We start from the raw sequence: 15,356 nt of genomic DNA on the forward strand, positions 1-15,356 counted from the left end.
GTATTAAAGGAAGATCGTCCGACCCTGGGGGGGGATCAGTGTAAAGACTAAAGTCTTTAGAGTGATGCTAGGTACCCTGACTACCCCTTATCTAGAAGGAGATAACAGATGATGTGTCAAAGGGAAACAGCACATTCCGTGTAGAATGTGTGGAGATTCAAATATCTCCAACATAAAAGATTAAGACTGGCTCAGAACAATTAGTGCTCTCATCAGTGAACTATGATCTCAGTGAGGGCAAGTAAATGTCATCCTTGCCAGTCAAGTCATCATAAGCCTAAACAAGCTAAAAGCACTACCCATTTCTCCTTTGAATCCCCCCCAACAAGCAGACATTTTCTTCCTTCAAGTATCAAGAACAACAATGCGGTCTCACCTGGCATGCCTGCAGCCAGTCCTTGTCCAAAAGCAAGGGCAGAATTCACTGCTGCAGCTGCCACAAGTGGATCTGTTTGCTGTCCCTGCTGGTTCTGATTTGGGGTCAAAGGACGCTGGTTGGCTCCTCCGCGAAGAACCTGGGAGACAAAAATATATCAAGTACTTTTCTTCTCATTGGAAATATCTAAGATTGACCACCATGTGCTAAAGTCTAGCAAGCTTTTAAAAATCAAAGGTTAAAAATCATTTTTCCTATTATGGTTTTATATGACATGGCTGATAGGAGAAAAATTCAATTAACATTTCAAATAGTGAAGTCTACGTCCATACCACCTTGAACATGCCCAATCTGGTCTTATCTCAGCAACTAAACATGGTCAGACCTGGCTAGTATTTCGATGGGAGAACATTTCAAATAGTAAAGTTTCATCCTACCATTCTTAGTTTTAACACATTATCTCTGTAAGCATTCAAAAGAATATAAAAATGATGAGTCACTCATTAAACACTCAATTCTCACTATCTGCCAAGTACTAGAATAAAGCAAGACCAAGACACAGTCCCTGCCCTCTTGCAGCCTTTTTTCCTATGAATAAGACAGATAATAAATGGTAACTCTATAATATCAGCACTCTGTCATAAAGTGGATTAAGAACAATATGATGGAGGGGAGAGGGTACTTAGATAGGACTAATAGGGGTAATTTGGCTGCGTGATTAAGTCAAAACATCTGTGTCACTTAAAAAAAAAGGATACAAAAGAAGCTATATTCTCTTAATGGAATATGAGAACATTCTCTCTACCTATAATACTATTCCCATTCATCAAGGCCCAAATGAGGTCACCAGATTTTATTTAGGTTGTTTCTGGTAAGCTCGTCTGGGTCTTGATGTTTCTATTTCTCCATTCATAAATTCCATAAATATAAAGCAATCTAAATAGAGATGAGTATTTGTCAAGAACATTGACACTTCAGTGCAGAATACCAGTTCTGCCCCTGTGATACATTTATAGAAATTTATTTATTGATTTATTGTTTTATTTATTTAAATAAATAAAAAATATTACTAATAAATTTTATTTACATTTATTAATAAAACAAAGGCATCAAGATGCTGGTAACCGTTCTTATTCCATAAGCTCTGAAGAATCTATTTTATAAAATCGATATATTCTAGCACGGGAAAATGCAAAATCCACAGCCCAAGGCTAAAATTACCAAAGTTTATAAACAATGCACTTTGCAATTTTTGTAAGGCAAAGTTCTTATCAAATTCTCTTCACTAGCACTCTCATTTATGGATGACATGGTCAGAAACCTAGTACATATTATTAGCACTTGGTTAAAAATGTAGAATAAAAACACCACCAACTAACAATCAATTAAATATTTATTAAATGAGCATAAGGTGAACAACACCATATTTGCAAGATAAGATTTGTGAACATTAACTTACCCAAAATCTCTTATTTCCTTATCTGTAAAAGCAGTTACAGAAATAACTGATCTTACAGATTTGTTGGGAGTATCAGAATTAATGCCTCTAATGTGCAATATATGGTACCGAGCAGAAATTAATAACCAACAACTACTACTAATATCAAAATATTAGACAACTTATTTCTAAAGAATCTAAACAAAAGAAAATGAGAAGTACTTCAATCTACTCAGAAGAGTCAAGGGAGCTGCACAGGTGAGTGTCTGTGCCAAGACTTAGAAGATGCACAACAATATCCCAGAAGAGCTCTCCAGGAAATGTAAATAGCATGTATAGACATATGGCAAACATCAATTGTTCAAAATTGCTATTTAAGAACTATGTGAAAGGACAGGAGGCAGGGGAGTGGGCAACGTGTCTAAAGAATGCGGCATCAAGAGAGTTACTGAGTCCCATTTTAATAAATGAGTAAGCAGGATACCTCCATTTTATCTGTTCTCTAAAAATCTGTGGGGTGCACCTTGAGTATAAATCCAAGATCTTAGGTTTAGTCACTAGTATTCACAAATTTTAATTTCGTCAATAGTTGTCAAGTCTGGATTTTATGGAAATAAATATATAAAATTTCCCATGTAACATCTTAAAATCTAGTAAAATCAACAAAAACAGACCAAGCATCTATTTGCAAAGCACTAATCCACCTATCTTCACAATGCAGGAACTGTTAAATTCACATTTCTTCTCAAAAGCAGGGGCCTCCCTGGTGGCACAAGGGGTTGAGACACAACCTATGAGGCTTCCGCAGCCACTGCAGCACGAGTTCAATGCCAGGCCAGGGAGACACCCACATGACGCAGCAGACCTCTCCTGGCTCACCCATTGCTCCCCTAGCAGTGTATTTCGGTCAGTCTGCCTGTTTTTTTTTTGTTTTTTTTTTTTAAAGAAAAGATTGATTGATTTATTGATTGATTTATACATACATACAAGAACTGGGGTATAGTCCAGATGCGCAGGAGAGTGAGCAGATTCACCAGAGACAGATTTACCAGAACAGAACAGGCAGACTGACGAAATACACTGCTGAGGGGAGTAGAGGGCGCAACAGGAGAGGTCTGCTGTGCCATGTGGGACCCTCGCTGGCTGGCCGGGATAGAACCGGCACTGCAGAGGCTGCGGACAGCTCCAAAGCGTGGTGCTGCACCACCTGCACCACCAGGGGAGGCCCTATACCACGGTTCTTGTATGCATAAATAAATAAATCTTTAAAAAAAAAAAAAGCACTTATTTACATGCAGAATTTGAAAGCAACCAATCTTTTAATTGATTATTTTAATTTAATAGTCATTCATTTCTCTATAGTTCATCATGCTCTATAGTTCTCTACAGTTCACCATCATGTAGAAAGCTCAGGAGCCATTGTAAACTCTCATCTCTCAAAATGTATTATCCAATACCAAATTATGACGAAGCTTAAACCCAGTACTCAGGACATTTTTTTTTCTTTCCCTTTTCCCTAGTCATTTTGAAACAGAAAAGAATGAAATTTTTATCAGATGTTAAAGGGGCCCTGGAGAAGGCTGAAACAGAAATGAGAAGATGAGGTGGTGGGAATGTCAGTGACTCCACTAATTGTTCCAGCAACTAGAATATAGTTAACACACCTAGAACAAACGCTTTGTGATAAAATGACTATGACAAAGGAGTTGATCCAGGAAAAACTATCCATTTTTATAGTAGGGTTTGTAATTGTGATGATGGAACACTCACAAATACAAATGATCATCATACTACCCCTAAGGAATCTGCACTTACAAGATATGCATCATGCCCTAGTGGGAGGGAGGGAGGGAGGGAGGGAGGGAGGGAGGGAGGGAGGGAGGAGGGAGGGAGGAGGAGGGAGGGAGGAGGGAGGGAGGGAGGAGGAGGAGGAAGGAAGGAAGGAAGGAAGGAAGAAGGAAGGAAGGAAGGAAGGAAGGAAGGAAGGAAGGAAGGAAGGAAGGAAGGCAGCATAAATTGTGAGATTATATACTTGTGTTCAAATCTTCTAATTTATGTGAACCTATGCATTATGCATACAACTTTCATTTCATTTCCAAATCTATCAAAATTAGTGTAAGGGAAAAAAATAGGCAAAGCACTTAGATTTAAACAGATTTTGATAGGACATACTTATTACTATTTTCCTTGTTCACTTTATCACAGCTTCTTTCAAAACATGGCAACTACTTTAGTTGCCCAAATCCACAATGAATTGGCAGGCAGCCATTTAAAAATAAAAATCATCACACAAATAAATACAGACTATCCAGAGTAACTACTAAGAAATTTACTAACAAGAATTATTGATTCTGTCAATAAATTATTTCCTGAATTCTCTTACATACATGGCAATAGAACTCTATCTACTACAAAAATAAAAGTGCGTATTAGCTTCTAAAATAAAATCGTACAATAAAAATACTGAACGAGAATAAATTAGTTAGACCTGTGTTTTTCCTATGATTTTGTGGAATCTAAAAAAATTAAACATACATTCTCTTCTTAAGGAGACTGATGAAAAAGCAAAGGATTCCTGCTTGAATCACATCATATGTGCATATATGAGTTTGTCTCAAGAGACAACTTTTATCTGATGATGTATAACAAGTGTAAATGTTACATTTTATTTGCATCTCTAGGAATTTATTCCATGGAAATAATTATGGACTTATGCAAAGGATATTAATTAGTTTTATTTATAGCACCAAAATATTGCTAAGTTAAATGTCATATAACAACGAACTAGTCAAAGAAAAGTATGGGATGCTCTTGAATGGAATGAAATATAGCTAGAAAATGTCTTTTAAAAGAACTTTAAATAACATAGGAAAGAGGAAAAAAAGATGCTACACTAAGTGGGCAGAATAATCCCAACAAGAATTAATTAATATGGATAGAATGACAGATTAGAAACATTTTTGTTTTCTCCCGACATGAGGACTTAAAGATGATTTTTTTTTAAGTTTCCAAATTATCACAATTTTAATCAATAAATAGGAATTAATTCTAGTAGGCAGGAAAAAAATGGCTTATTTAAAATAAAACACAACAGAGAAATACTAACAGTCAGACAAAACCAAACCAAAATAACCCCCTGACAGCTAACTGCAAAACGGAGGCAACCAGAAGGAAAGGGCGGTGGGGTGGAAGCAGGACAGGGATGGGCCCTAAGGACCACGATGAAGATTACTGGGGTTATGGTAGTAGGCATGGTGTGAAAACATACATTATAGAGGTTTAAACCTGAAAAATACAATGAAGAAAAAACTTCACCTTAATAAAAATAAAAAATACATACTTAGTTTTGCTCCTTTCCCAACTCAATTAAAAAGCTCTTATTACTCTAAGTTTGTAAAAGGTATAAGATTTCTATCCCACCTATTCAATGTTTTAATAAGCAATCTGAGAACTGCCATGTCTCCTATGGTGGCAAGCTACTTGTAACAGAGTTAGACATGATCTGAGAATGGTGCTTAGCAGGTAACTAGAGCATGGCAGAAAAAAATTTTTCTATCACTTTGAATACTCACTTTGCCACTTGCTAATAGCTACATGCCCTACATAGGACAATTCTCAAAGCAGTTTTTCATATGCAAATTGTTTACTGCATTGCCTTAAGTAGTTACACTGACAAAGGACTTGACACATAAAAGGTATTCAGTAAGCACAGTTTAATAAGTCTAAGTCTGAACTCAGATACAAACATTGGAGAAAGAACTCACCCTTTTTTGCAATGTTTTCTACTAGAAGCAATCATACTTTTAAATTGTATACAACAACTAAAATTCACACTTAGATGGTGATAAATTCTTTACATTTACCTGCTGTTGCCCTTGCTGAGCCTGTGGGGTGGTCTGCTGATTAGCAGAATTAGTTGCTGCTGCAGCAGCGGCAGCTTGCTGCTGAAAAAGACTGGCAGGGTAGACTCCCCAGGGAGTAACTCCATAATACTGGTGAGGGACCACAGCAGGGCCTAAAAACAGCAAGAGAAGATTAAGAAAAGTTTAAACTAGTAAGAATAATCTTAGGGTTTCCCAAAACTACATCTGACTCAACAGATCTTAATGCAAAACATTAACTTAAGGATATATTGATTCATTTTAGATAATCATTAATTCTTTTTGGAAAACAGAAAATATAAGATCCCCATACTAAAGTCTTCCAAAGTCATTAACACCAGCAGGAATAGGCAAAGCAGCTAGTGAAAGACCAAACTCACAGATATTCAGATGTAGATTAACAGACAGAAATTGGAAAGGGTGGGTTTAAGAACAGAAGGCAGAACTGGCCTTGGACAGAAAGGAAGATATATTTTTTCCCTGAGAAAGAAAGGACAGATGTAGACAAAGCGTGTTGTTAGAAGGAAATAAATGGAGAGTTTGTGTGCTCTAAGTGATAGAACAGAACAAAAGATTCAGTTGTACCCTGCTTTCAATAGTAAAGATGGCACCTAATGTGATTCACAGGGACAGGAATCCTAGTGATTCTTTAACTCTAGAAAGATGAAAATCAATCAAGTCTTCTGAAAACAAAATCCAGGCACTCTATTGTTCAATTTTCAAGAGGCTTGGTCTTCCTGTATCTATTTTTGAGGTTGAAAAAGTCATTCACCAGAACCACATTTGGACACTGACATGAAATTTTAAATTAAAGCCAAAGTTGAAAAGAGAGAAACAAAAAACCTAACACTTTGATTTCCTGAATATCCTAAGAGGGGGTGTTTGCCCTGTGACCTGTGATAGAAAGGCTATTGTGTACAGGGTTGATTCCCACCTTGCAAGAAGGGGTGACCCTGACCTTCAATAAGTGGCTTGGAAAATGAATGAATACAAATTATTGTTAAATACTAAAAATGTTTGGATCCTTACTTAGAAGTCTGATGATGTTTTTGTGACCAAAAACATGCTGTAGGAACCTGACTCTTACTCATATCAATTAGTCTATAGTCAAAATGGTGTTTTAGGTCAGTTCCCAAGAACCTAACAATGACAATAAAAACATATTCTATTTTCTGTGCCTGTAGACTTAACGAAGATTAGAAGCTATTTATAAGCGTTCCTGCTATCTGGGTGGGAAATGAAGTGCTGCTTAGAAAAATTGTTAGTTAATATTCTAAAAGACATACCTTCAAAATGAAAATGGGTCCCCAAACTCATCTGACCAATGTTTATAAAGTGGAATGGTCATGAACAGTTAAAGCAAAGAGTGAAAGAGAAAACAACACAATGAAGACTCTGCAAAATGGATGTAACAGCTGTTAAGGGGTTACCATCTACCTTGAAAGGTGGCGTTACAACCTCCAGTGATAGTCCCAAGGCTCCAGAAAGACAATAAAGCAACCTCTACTGGGCAGACTACTCTTACCACCACCATTTATAGTACCCTTTATATTTTCTCAATGGCATTTCCACTACTTTACTCGGTTCACAAGGCCTATGACTGAGTTTAGGAAAATACTCAAAAGATGCATCATTACTTGAACTTGGCTCATCAGGATGTCTACTTCAATTTCTGTGTTACTAACACCCCATAAGAACAGTCTCATAGTTTAGATAGTTAACATTTCCTGTTCTGTTTGAAAGCTCTTAAGTCATTTTCAGTCTGGTTCACCTAATGATTACAAAACCCAAGATTCTCATCTCCAAACTATGATCTCATTAAGGACAAGTGTGTCATGCCTAAGACTACCTCTTTATTTCAGACATGCAATAAGTTAGCAGAGAAAAGAAAATATAGAAAAGATGATTCAAGGTAAACTATACATTACAGCGTGTGAGGTGCATCTATAGGCTTTGAGTTAGACATGGCTCAAACCCCAAATCTGAATTGTGTGACCTCAAACAAGAGAGTTCTCAGATCCCCTTCCCCAATCCCTAATCCTTACTTTCATCACCCAACAATTCACATGGGGGAAAAAATAAAGTCCTCAGCACAATGCCTAGTAAACAGTTAAAAAAGTTTAATAAATTACTAATGGTAGTTAGCAATGTTCATTCTGCTAGAATAGCTATTTCCTGCAAAGGTGAGGAGAGCAAGGAACTATATACTACATATGTTCCCATCACAATACACACCAAAAGGTGAACAAGTCTATGGAAATAGTAAGAAGTTCTATACTGCATCATTTGAGTTCAAAACTGCAAACTGTATGCTATATAATAAGAACTGACTTCTCACAATATTTAGTGATTATTAACATGACTTAAAAGGATCTTCCCCAAACAATATATGTATATTTGAAGACATTTAGTTTGTTCTAATGCTGAATTCAACCTACATTTATGACCCCACCATGGTGAAAGCAACTGTGCTACAGCCACACAGAGTCAAATAACAAAATGCTTATCTTTAAAGTTCAATCTCAAGGGGAAGAAATAAAATATGCATACATCCACAAGCAAATTAACACAAACCAATAAAAATAATAGAGAAAGAGGGTCAGCAAAGAAGGCTTTTTAGAGGTGACTATGCCAGCTAAGGAGATTCCCAGACACAGAACGGAAAGAACTTACTACAGAAGACTAAGCAGATAAAATGCCCAAAGAAAAAGAGGCCTAAGCCAGCATTTAATCTGCAGCAAGCTAAAAAAAAATCAGTTTAATATTGTTAGAATATATAAGAAAAGCCAATAGCAGTCAATCTGGAGGGAAAATGGTGCAAATGTAGACTATGTACAAACTATGGAGAGATAAGTGAGTACTAATCCTCACTAATCCTTGGAACATGGCAGGTCCTAAAAAAAATACCAATTTTGAGGAATACATCATACCCACTACCCAAATAAGCTGTAAGAGTTAACCCATGTCTGATAATAAAGGCAGTATACTATATTTAAATGGGTAAGTCGGACATCAATAAAGGGTTTAAACAGAAGGGTAAGATTTTTGTTTGAAATCATTTTCTTGAACAATTTAAGGGAGCACAGCAGGAGATCGAACCAAGCAAATCAGATATATGTATGGGAGAACAGCTGCAAAATTCTAGATATCGAGTATAAGGATCTAGGCTGTGGTAGATAAAAGGTAGCAGAAAGACATGAGCAAGGGAAGAAAGGTCCAAAATAAATACATGAGCAGAGCCTCCCCTGGTGGTGCAGCGGCTGAGCGCTGGGCTGCAAAGGTGCCCGCAGCCTCTGCAGCGCTGGTTCGATCCCCGGCCACCGTCAAGGGTCCCACATGGCACGACAGACCTCTCCTGCCATGCCCGCTGCTCCCCTCAGCAGTGTATTTTTTCGTCAGTCTGCCTGTTCTGTTCCCTGCTCTGGCTCTGGAGAATGCTCTCACCCTCCCGCGCTTCTGACTGTACCCAGTACTTGTATAAATAAATGAATAAATCCTTAAAATGAATGAATGAATGAATGAATGAATGAATGCATAAATGAATGTATGAATAAATAAGCGCGCAAATGGTGGCTCCATAGATCAAAAATACCTATATACGAGGTAGCTGATTAATTTGCCTTTGGACATGTTCAGGTCTGAGGTTATAGTTAAGCAGAGATATTCAGTTGGCAGGTAGATGACACTGGAAATCAGGAGCAAAATTTCCACTAGAGACAAAGATTAGGGAAAGAGTAATATAGAATGTGTGCCAATCTCAAACCACCTTTTAGCAGGTGAAAAAATCCTTCATAAAGCAAAATATCTCACCTAGTGTCGCTGCTGCAGCCAATCCAGCTGTGTAGGGGTCCGTCCCTGGGGGAGCAGCGCTGATGATGTATGGATTGGGGACAAATGCAGCGGGAGCTATACCTGCTGAAAACATACCTGTCAGTAAAAACAAACTTGACTAAAACTGCAGCCCCTACCAAATACCTGCACAGTTTAGCTCTACATTCTGGGCTATAAAGAAAACAGACAAGCTAGTATAGGTTGAGAGTAAAGAGAAATTTTTAAAAGATAACATAATCCCTGTAACTAAAGATTATGGTATTACTTACCTATGATCTTTTATTAAACTTTACTAAAGAATTAAAATTGCTTATATGGCTTGTGATACAGCAAAATTTCTAAAAGATTTTACGAACAGTTTCCCTCAAAGAAAATACATGCTGTTTATAAAGGCTACCATCTACAATTATAAAATACCAGACCACAGACAATATATCCCAGGCCTTAATTAATCTATGTTGGAAGCAGTCTTTTCTTCCATAGGATACCACAATCTATGACTGGCACTCTCCTTTCTGTTGATGCTTTGACACATTTAAAAAAAAAATTCTGGTTGTACTCGTTTACACTTGGAATGCTTTGTTTCAAGGCGGGAGGCGGCAATAAAACAAACAAAAAAATAACAATTTAGTCAAAACTTAACTGCTCTAGGAAATGGGCAGAGCTACTTTAATTGTATGAACACACTTTCAAAAAATATCAATACATAAACTGCTTGGAAATGGATTTATAGTGCTACTTGCTACTTAATAAAATGAAACGTTGATATATTAGCCTATTCAAGCCCAAGGTCAAAACCGTTACTTAACCAATTTCATCTAATCTTACCACAAGAGTTTCTACTAATCACTACTAGTCAGCACTGTAAATATTGAAACGATGGTGGTAGAGCAATACCTGGATACTAAGAAATCATGAGTTGAGGTCTAGACGGTATAGACAAAATAAGAAATGTGGCTAGAGACCACTGGATGAGAAGACGAGGTCATTTACTTTGAGGGATTTGTCCAAACTTGCATCATCAGTGTACGCCAATAGATTTCACAATAGCCAGCTATCATAACATAGCGGCAACACCTATAATAAGGGAACTATAGACTTAGGAACTTACCAATATGAGGTTGATGCGCAGCTGCTAGTGCATATTGCTGTTGCTGAGCAGCTGTCAATTGCTGGACAGCAAGTGCATTCGGTCTTTGGAATAGCTGAGGTAAGAAAAAAGACATGGTGAAGTTAGAGAATCTGTCTCATGAAATAATTTTAAGAGCTCTCTGAATACAAATTTTTTTTTTAAAAACCCTTATTTAGGCACATTAATTTAAACAAAAATGTTCTCCCGCCTTACTCCATTCCCATGATGTTGAGATGCCTGGTTCTCTTTCCTCTTTCTTTACCTCAATTTTGTGTACCTAGTTCCCAAGTGCTGACTACTTTGCAGATTACTATGTTCCCTGAACCACAAACATACACACAAATGCCCCAATACATATCAACAGTGATGACAGTTCTGCCTAGTCCAAAGCACAATTAAAAATTACACAAAATGTACTACAAAATGACTTGCCATATCATTCAAGTTGTCTTCCTTCAGTTCTTTTGAAAGCCCACAAACATTTTGAATTAAGCCTCACCTACTCACATTTTGAAAAGGAGTATGTAAAGTATTCATTTTGTTCTCTGGCTGCCTCCTCCTGGAGAAATGATATTGGATCCCTTAAAACTAGCAATATGTCCTAATGAGGAAATTAGACACAGTCCAAATCTGGGGGCTCCAGAGTTTCTTAGGGTACCTATTCTTTATATGGAGGGGATAAAACAGCAGAAGTATAGCTACTACTAACAAAACTTGGACTGTGCGCTCAGATTGAGCACACTTTCTAGTTGTCAAGAAAAGGGAAAAAGTTCTAAGGCCTTGACATTAAGGATATGTTAATACATAAGTCAATCATTTATTTTTTCAACAAATATTTATGAAACAATACCTAAGAGGCACTGTGCAAGGAACTTGGGGTACAACATTGAATAAAATGTTTCTACATTTTAGTACAAATGACACTACTGTGTGCTGACAGCCTGATATTGGACTGCCGTGATGAATCTCCTACCAAAGAGTCACACTGAACACTTCTCTATTTGCTGAAATCAGACCAAAAGAGCTTACTGTAAGGAAATTCCTGGATAAGACCATCAATCTAAATGCTCTTTCAATAGAATTTTTCAACAGTTCAGCTGACATCACTGGATGATCAGACACTACAGATAGGAGTTACAGGCACTTTCATAAAGAGACCTGACAGTTTCAGCTATTAGGCGATAACATCAATCCATCTTACAATTGGACTTTTATTGTTATCCTGGGCGGTAGAGAGACTTTATCCTATAATTTTGGTTACTTCTATGTCTCCAATATATGAGTAGACTAATTTTAAATAACAAGAAAGGTGAATATTTTCACATACTGGTCATCCTCACCTTATTTCTATATATTCATTTTTCTAAAAACCAGTGTTAAATAAGCCTTTGCCTTTTACAGTATGAATGCCAAAATTAACCCTGTAAAAGATTCCAAAAATACTTCACAGTTTTATTTTCAAAGGTTAAAAAAGGGAAAAAATTCATATTAGGCTTTTCATAAAATATGTCTTCCAAGGAAATACTGGCATCTACATATCAACACTTGTTCACTCCAGGAAGGAAGCCAAGTAGTACTCTTTAGTAACTGTGATCTTGTGATTGTTGCAACTTTGTTTAACAACACTTCTGTTTTACCTTAAAGGACATGTCTTATAGTAGTCCTATAACAGGAGGCACAGCCAGGTGGCAGAAAACAAGTAAAATGATGGGAAATTGTTTTCACATTTTTTTCCAAGGTATAAGAGTGCCTGATGATTCAACTATGTATCTACTGTCTCTTTAATAGGTCTCTGGAATTTTCCTAGTCTAAAACCTTTTGAAACATTTAACATTTCTGACATTTTCATTCTAGTGTCTTCCCTCTAGCCCCCTCTGTTGTGTTGCAAACAAAATTATTCATTTCAAGCAACAAACATCTTCTTAAAGCACCTATTATTAGTTAGATGCTATGACATGAAGCTAGAGAAATAAAAATATGGTGTGTTCAGAATATGACTCGATGTCATGTTGATTTGCTAACAAAAACCAGTGCCACCGTGCTCTTCCCTAAATCTTATCTTTACTTCATATGATTTTAATATTGCATATAACTAATCATTATGTTTGCACTGTACCTGTAAACATAACATAAAAAATACATAGTATGAGAGCAAAAAGTAATCAGTTCACATAGTTAATAGTCTGTGACTCTCACTACCATGTTACCACACCTTAAGAGCAGGGAGTAAGACTTTAAACTAAAAACATGCAGGCCTTACTCTCCAAGAGGTCCCACATAGCCTGTGCTTGCAACTTTATTTTCTTAGCGATTATAACCAAAAAAGAAGGAATTATTTTTCTTTAAAGCACTTAGCAGTAAACAATTAACAAAAATAAAGTCTGCATCTATAGCAGGTAGATTTGATTATAACAGCATAGATGACAGCAATTCTGGCACATTATCTTCAGGTAAATGATTCAATATTAACTAGAAATATAGGATATTCCAAAATAAGACTTAATCATTGGCTAGTGACTGATTCCAAAGGATCCTCAAAAATTTTATAGATACGCCATCTGCTGAGCAAAGCATTGAGCTATGTTAACATTTTCATGATTTTCACAAAGCAAGATAATCATAACTTGGAAAAAATGCTTAAATTTAAGGTTGGTATAATGATAAATATGCTACTACTGCTCACAATTTACTTGGCAGAACTCATCAATTGTTCAAGAGATTGAATGCTGGGGGGAAAATGTCAACTATTTCAAGCTTGTCAAGGTTCCCAATAAGAAATATTGAAGGCATAATCTAGGGATGACACAAGCAAGCTGCTCTGACTCCCTTCTCTATGACTGTATCGCCTTCAAAAGATACAACAGGGTTCCCATTACAGAAAGGAATTTGAACAATCAAATCATCTACCACAGTGACTGACATGCAGTAAGCATCTTATAAAAGATAGCTACTATTATTGTTGTTATCAATAATTATTGACATAAAAACTTTACTGTTGAGTTTTCTTAAAGTGGAGTAGCAATAGCTAAATATGGAGTTAGCAAATGTGAAATACTGCCCCCTCCCCCAATAAAATGTACTACCTGTCCTGGTTTTTGGGTTGTCTGTTTTTTAACCAGTTTAAGGCAACATACATAGAAGATAGGATAAGAGCACAAACTCTGGAACCAGAAAGCCTGGCTTCATATCTCAGTGCCATCACTCACTTGCTATGAGACACTGGGCAAGAGAATCTGTGTCACACCCTTCCCCTTCTCTCTAACAGGGAAAATAAAGTTATGCCTAATTCAAAAAGGTTGTTGTGGCTATTTAAATTAATACCCATAAACAGTCCTTTATGTGTGAAGTACTTTCTAATAATGAAGGGGGAGAGCGCTCCCACAGAGACCCCACCCTTTTGGGAGTCACCACTTCACAGCTCCTCCTTAAAAACAGCCCAGAACATAGAAAAGCAGGACCAGTGTCAGACTTAAAAATCCCACAACTACTGTCAGCAGTTCACAGGGAAGAAAGAAAAACCTTTTGTTTATGTTGTTGATGAGTGCTTTTGACAATATACTCCTTGAGGAAAAAGCTACAAATGCTATGGAATTGTAAAGTAAGATATTTCCACAAGTCAAAAAGCTCTGTGTTTCTAGTACACGGTCCAAAGCAGAAAGTCTGAAGCTATAGGCCAAAACAGAAAATTGAATAGCTTCTATATACAGCCTGCATTACGTCTCTTAGCTTCATGATGTCTTAATTTTCTTTCATATAAAAATAACAGTTATCCTAACTCATGGTGCTACTGTCAAGATTCAGGAAACGGGGTTGGTGGGAAAGCCCTTCAAAACATTACAAGGATTACATCAATGGTGGAACTAAAATTTTTTGAGAAAAAAGAAGTTTGTCTTGAAGCCAGTTCTCAGAACATGAAATTTGAGAAAGCTTGCTATTGTTTGAAGCTTCCAGATCAAAGCCCATTTCTGACCAAGTTATCGGAATAGTTGCAATGACCAACAAATGACAGTAATGACTTTTGGTTTAACAACTACCTATAATCCAAACTGCCGAATTTTTAAAAGAAAAAATTTCTTCACATTTCACATTTCTTTATCAGATGAAGAATCTGATTTCAAAATAAGTAATTTGTAGCTGGTGGGAAAAACAAAAAAAAATCCTTCCAGGGACTCCCCTGGTAGCGCAGGCAGTTGAGCACAGCGCTGTGAAGCTCTCTGCAGCCTCTGCAGTGCCTGTTCAATCCCAGCCGGCCCGCAAGAATCCCTATGGTGCAGCAGACCTCTCCTGTCTCGCCCGCTGCTCCCCTCAGCAGTATATTTCAGTCACTCTGCCTGTTCTGCTCCCCGCTCTGTCTCTGGTGAGTTCTCTCACCCTCCCGTGCATTTGGCCTGTACCCCGGTTCTTGTATGCATGAATAAACAAATCTTTAAAAAAAAATCTTGGGGCCTTCCTGGTGGCGCAAGGGTTAAGACTCAACCTATGAAGCAATCCGCAGCCACTGCAGCCAGGGAGGCAACCCACATGGAGCAGCAGATCTCTCCTGATTTGCCCACTGCTCCCCTCAGCAGAGTACTTCGGTCAATCTGCCTCTTCTGTTCCCTACAGTCTCTGGTGAATCCTCTCACCACCCACACCTCTGGCCTGTACCCCAGCTCTTTTATGCATAAATAAATCTTTTTTAAAAAAAAATTCCTTCCA

At 37.3% G+C, this 15,356-nt stretch overlaps 1 protein-coding gene and 1 non-coding gene across 13 annotated transcripts in view; both read right to left on the reverse strand.

Annotated features, from left to right (window-relative positions):
* The window catches only part of PUM1 (pumilio RNA binding family member 1), a 115,052-nt gene that overhangs the window by 29,824 nt on the left and 69,872 nt on the right, over positions 1-15,356 (reverse strand). For 7 of the 12 annotated variants that reach the window (XM_037498696.2, XM_054691345.1, XM_037498693.2 and 4 more), the window contains 4 exons: positions 10,638-10,731; positions 9,506-9,622; positions 5,678-5,829; positions 377-515 (listed from right to left, as the gene is read on the reverse strand). In XM_037498696.2, the coding sequence (XP_037354593.1) occupies positions 377-515; positions 5,678-5,829; positions 9,506-9,622; positions 10,638-10,731 (502 nt within the window). The remainder of the gene's footprint in view (positions 1-376; positions 516-5,677; positions 5,830-9,505; positions 9,623-10,637; positions 10,732-15,356) is intronic. The other 5 variants (XM_037498697.2, XM_037498692.2, XM_037498691.2 and 2 more) reach the window with 2 other exon arrangements.
* Positions 186-262, reverse strand: LOC119237339 (small nucleolar RNA SNORD103/SNORD85). Its single transcript, XR_005123277.1, has one exon. It is a non-coding gene; the product is annotated as a small nucleolar RNA SNORD103/SNORD85 (small nucleolar RNA).

Source organism: Talpa occidentalis, unplaced genomic scaffold (genome assembly GCF_014898055.3).
Source record: "Talpa occidentalis isolate TD23 unplaced genomic scaffold, MPIMG_talOcc4v2.1 talOcc4.9, whole genome shotgun sequence".
Lineage (NCBI taxonomy): Eukaryota > Metazoa > Chordata > Mammalia > Eulipotyphla > Talpidae > Talpa > Talpa occidentalis.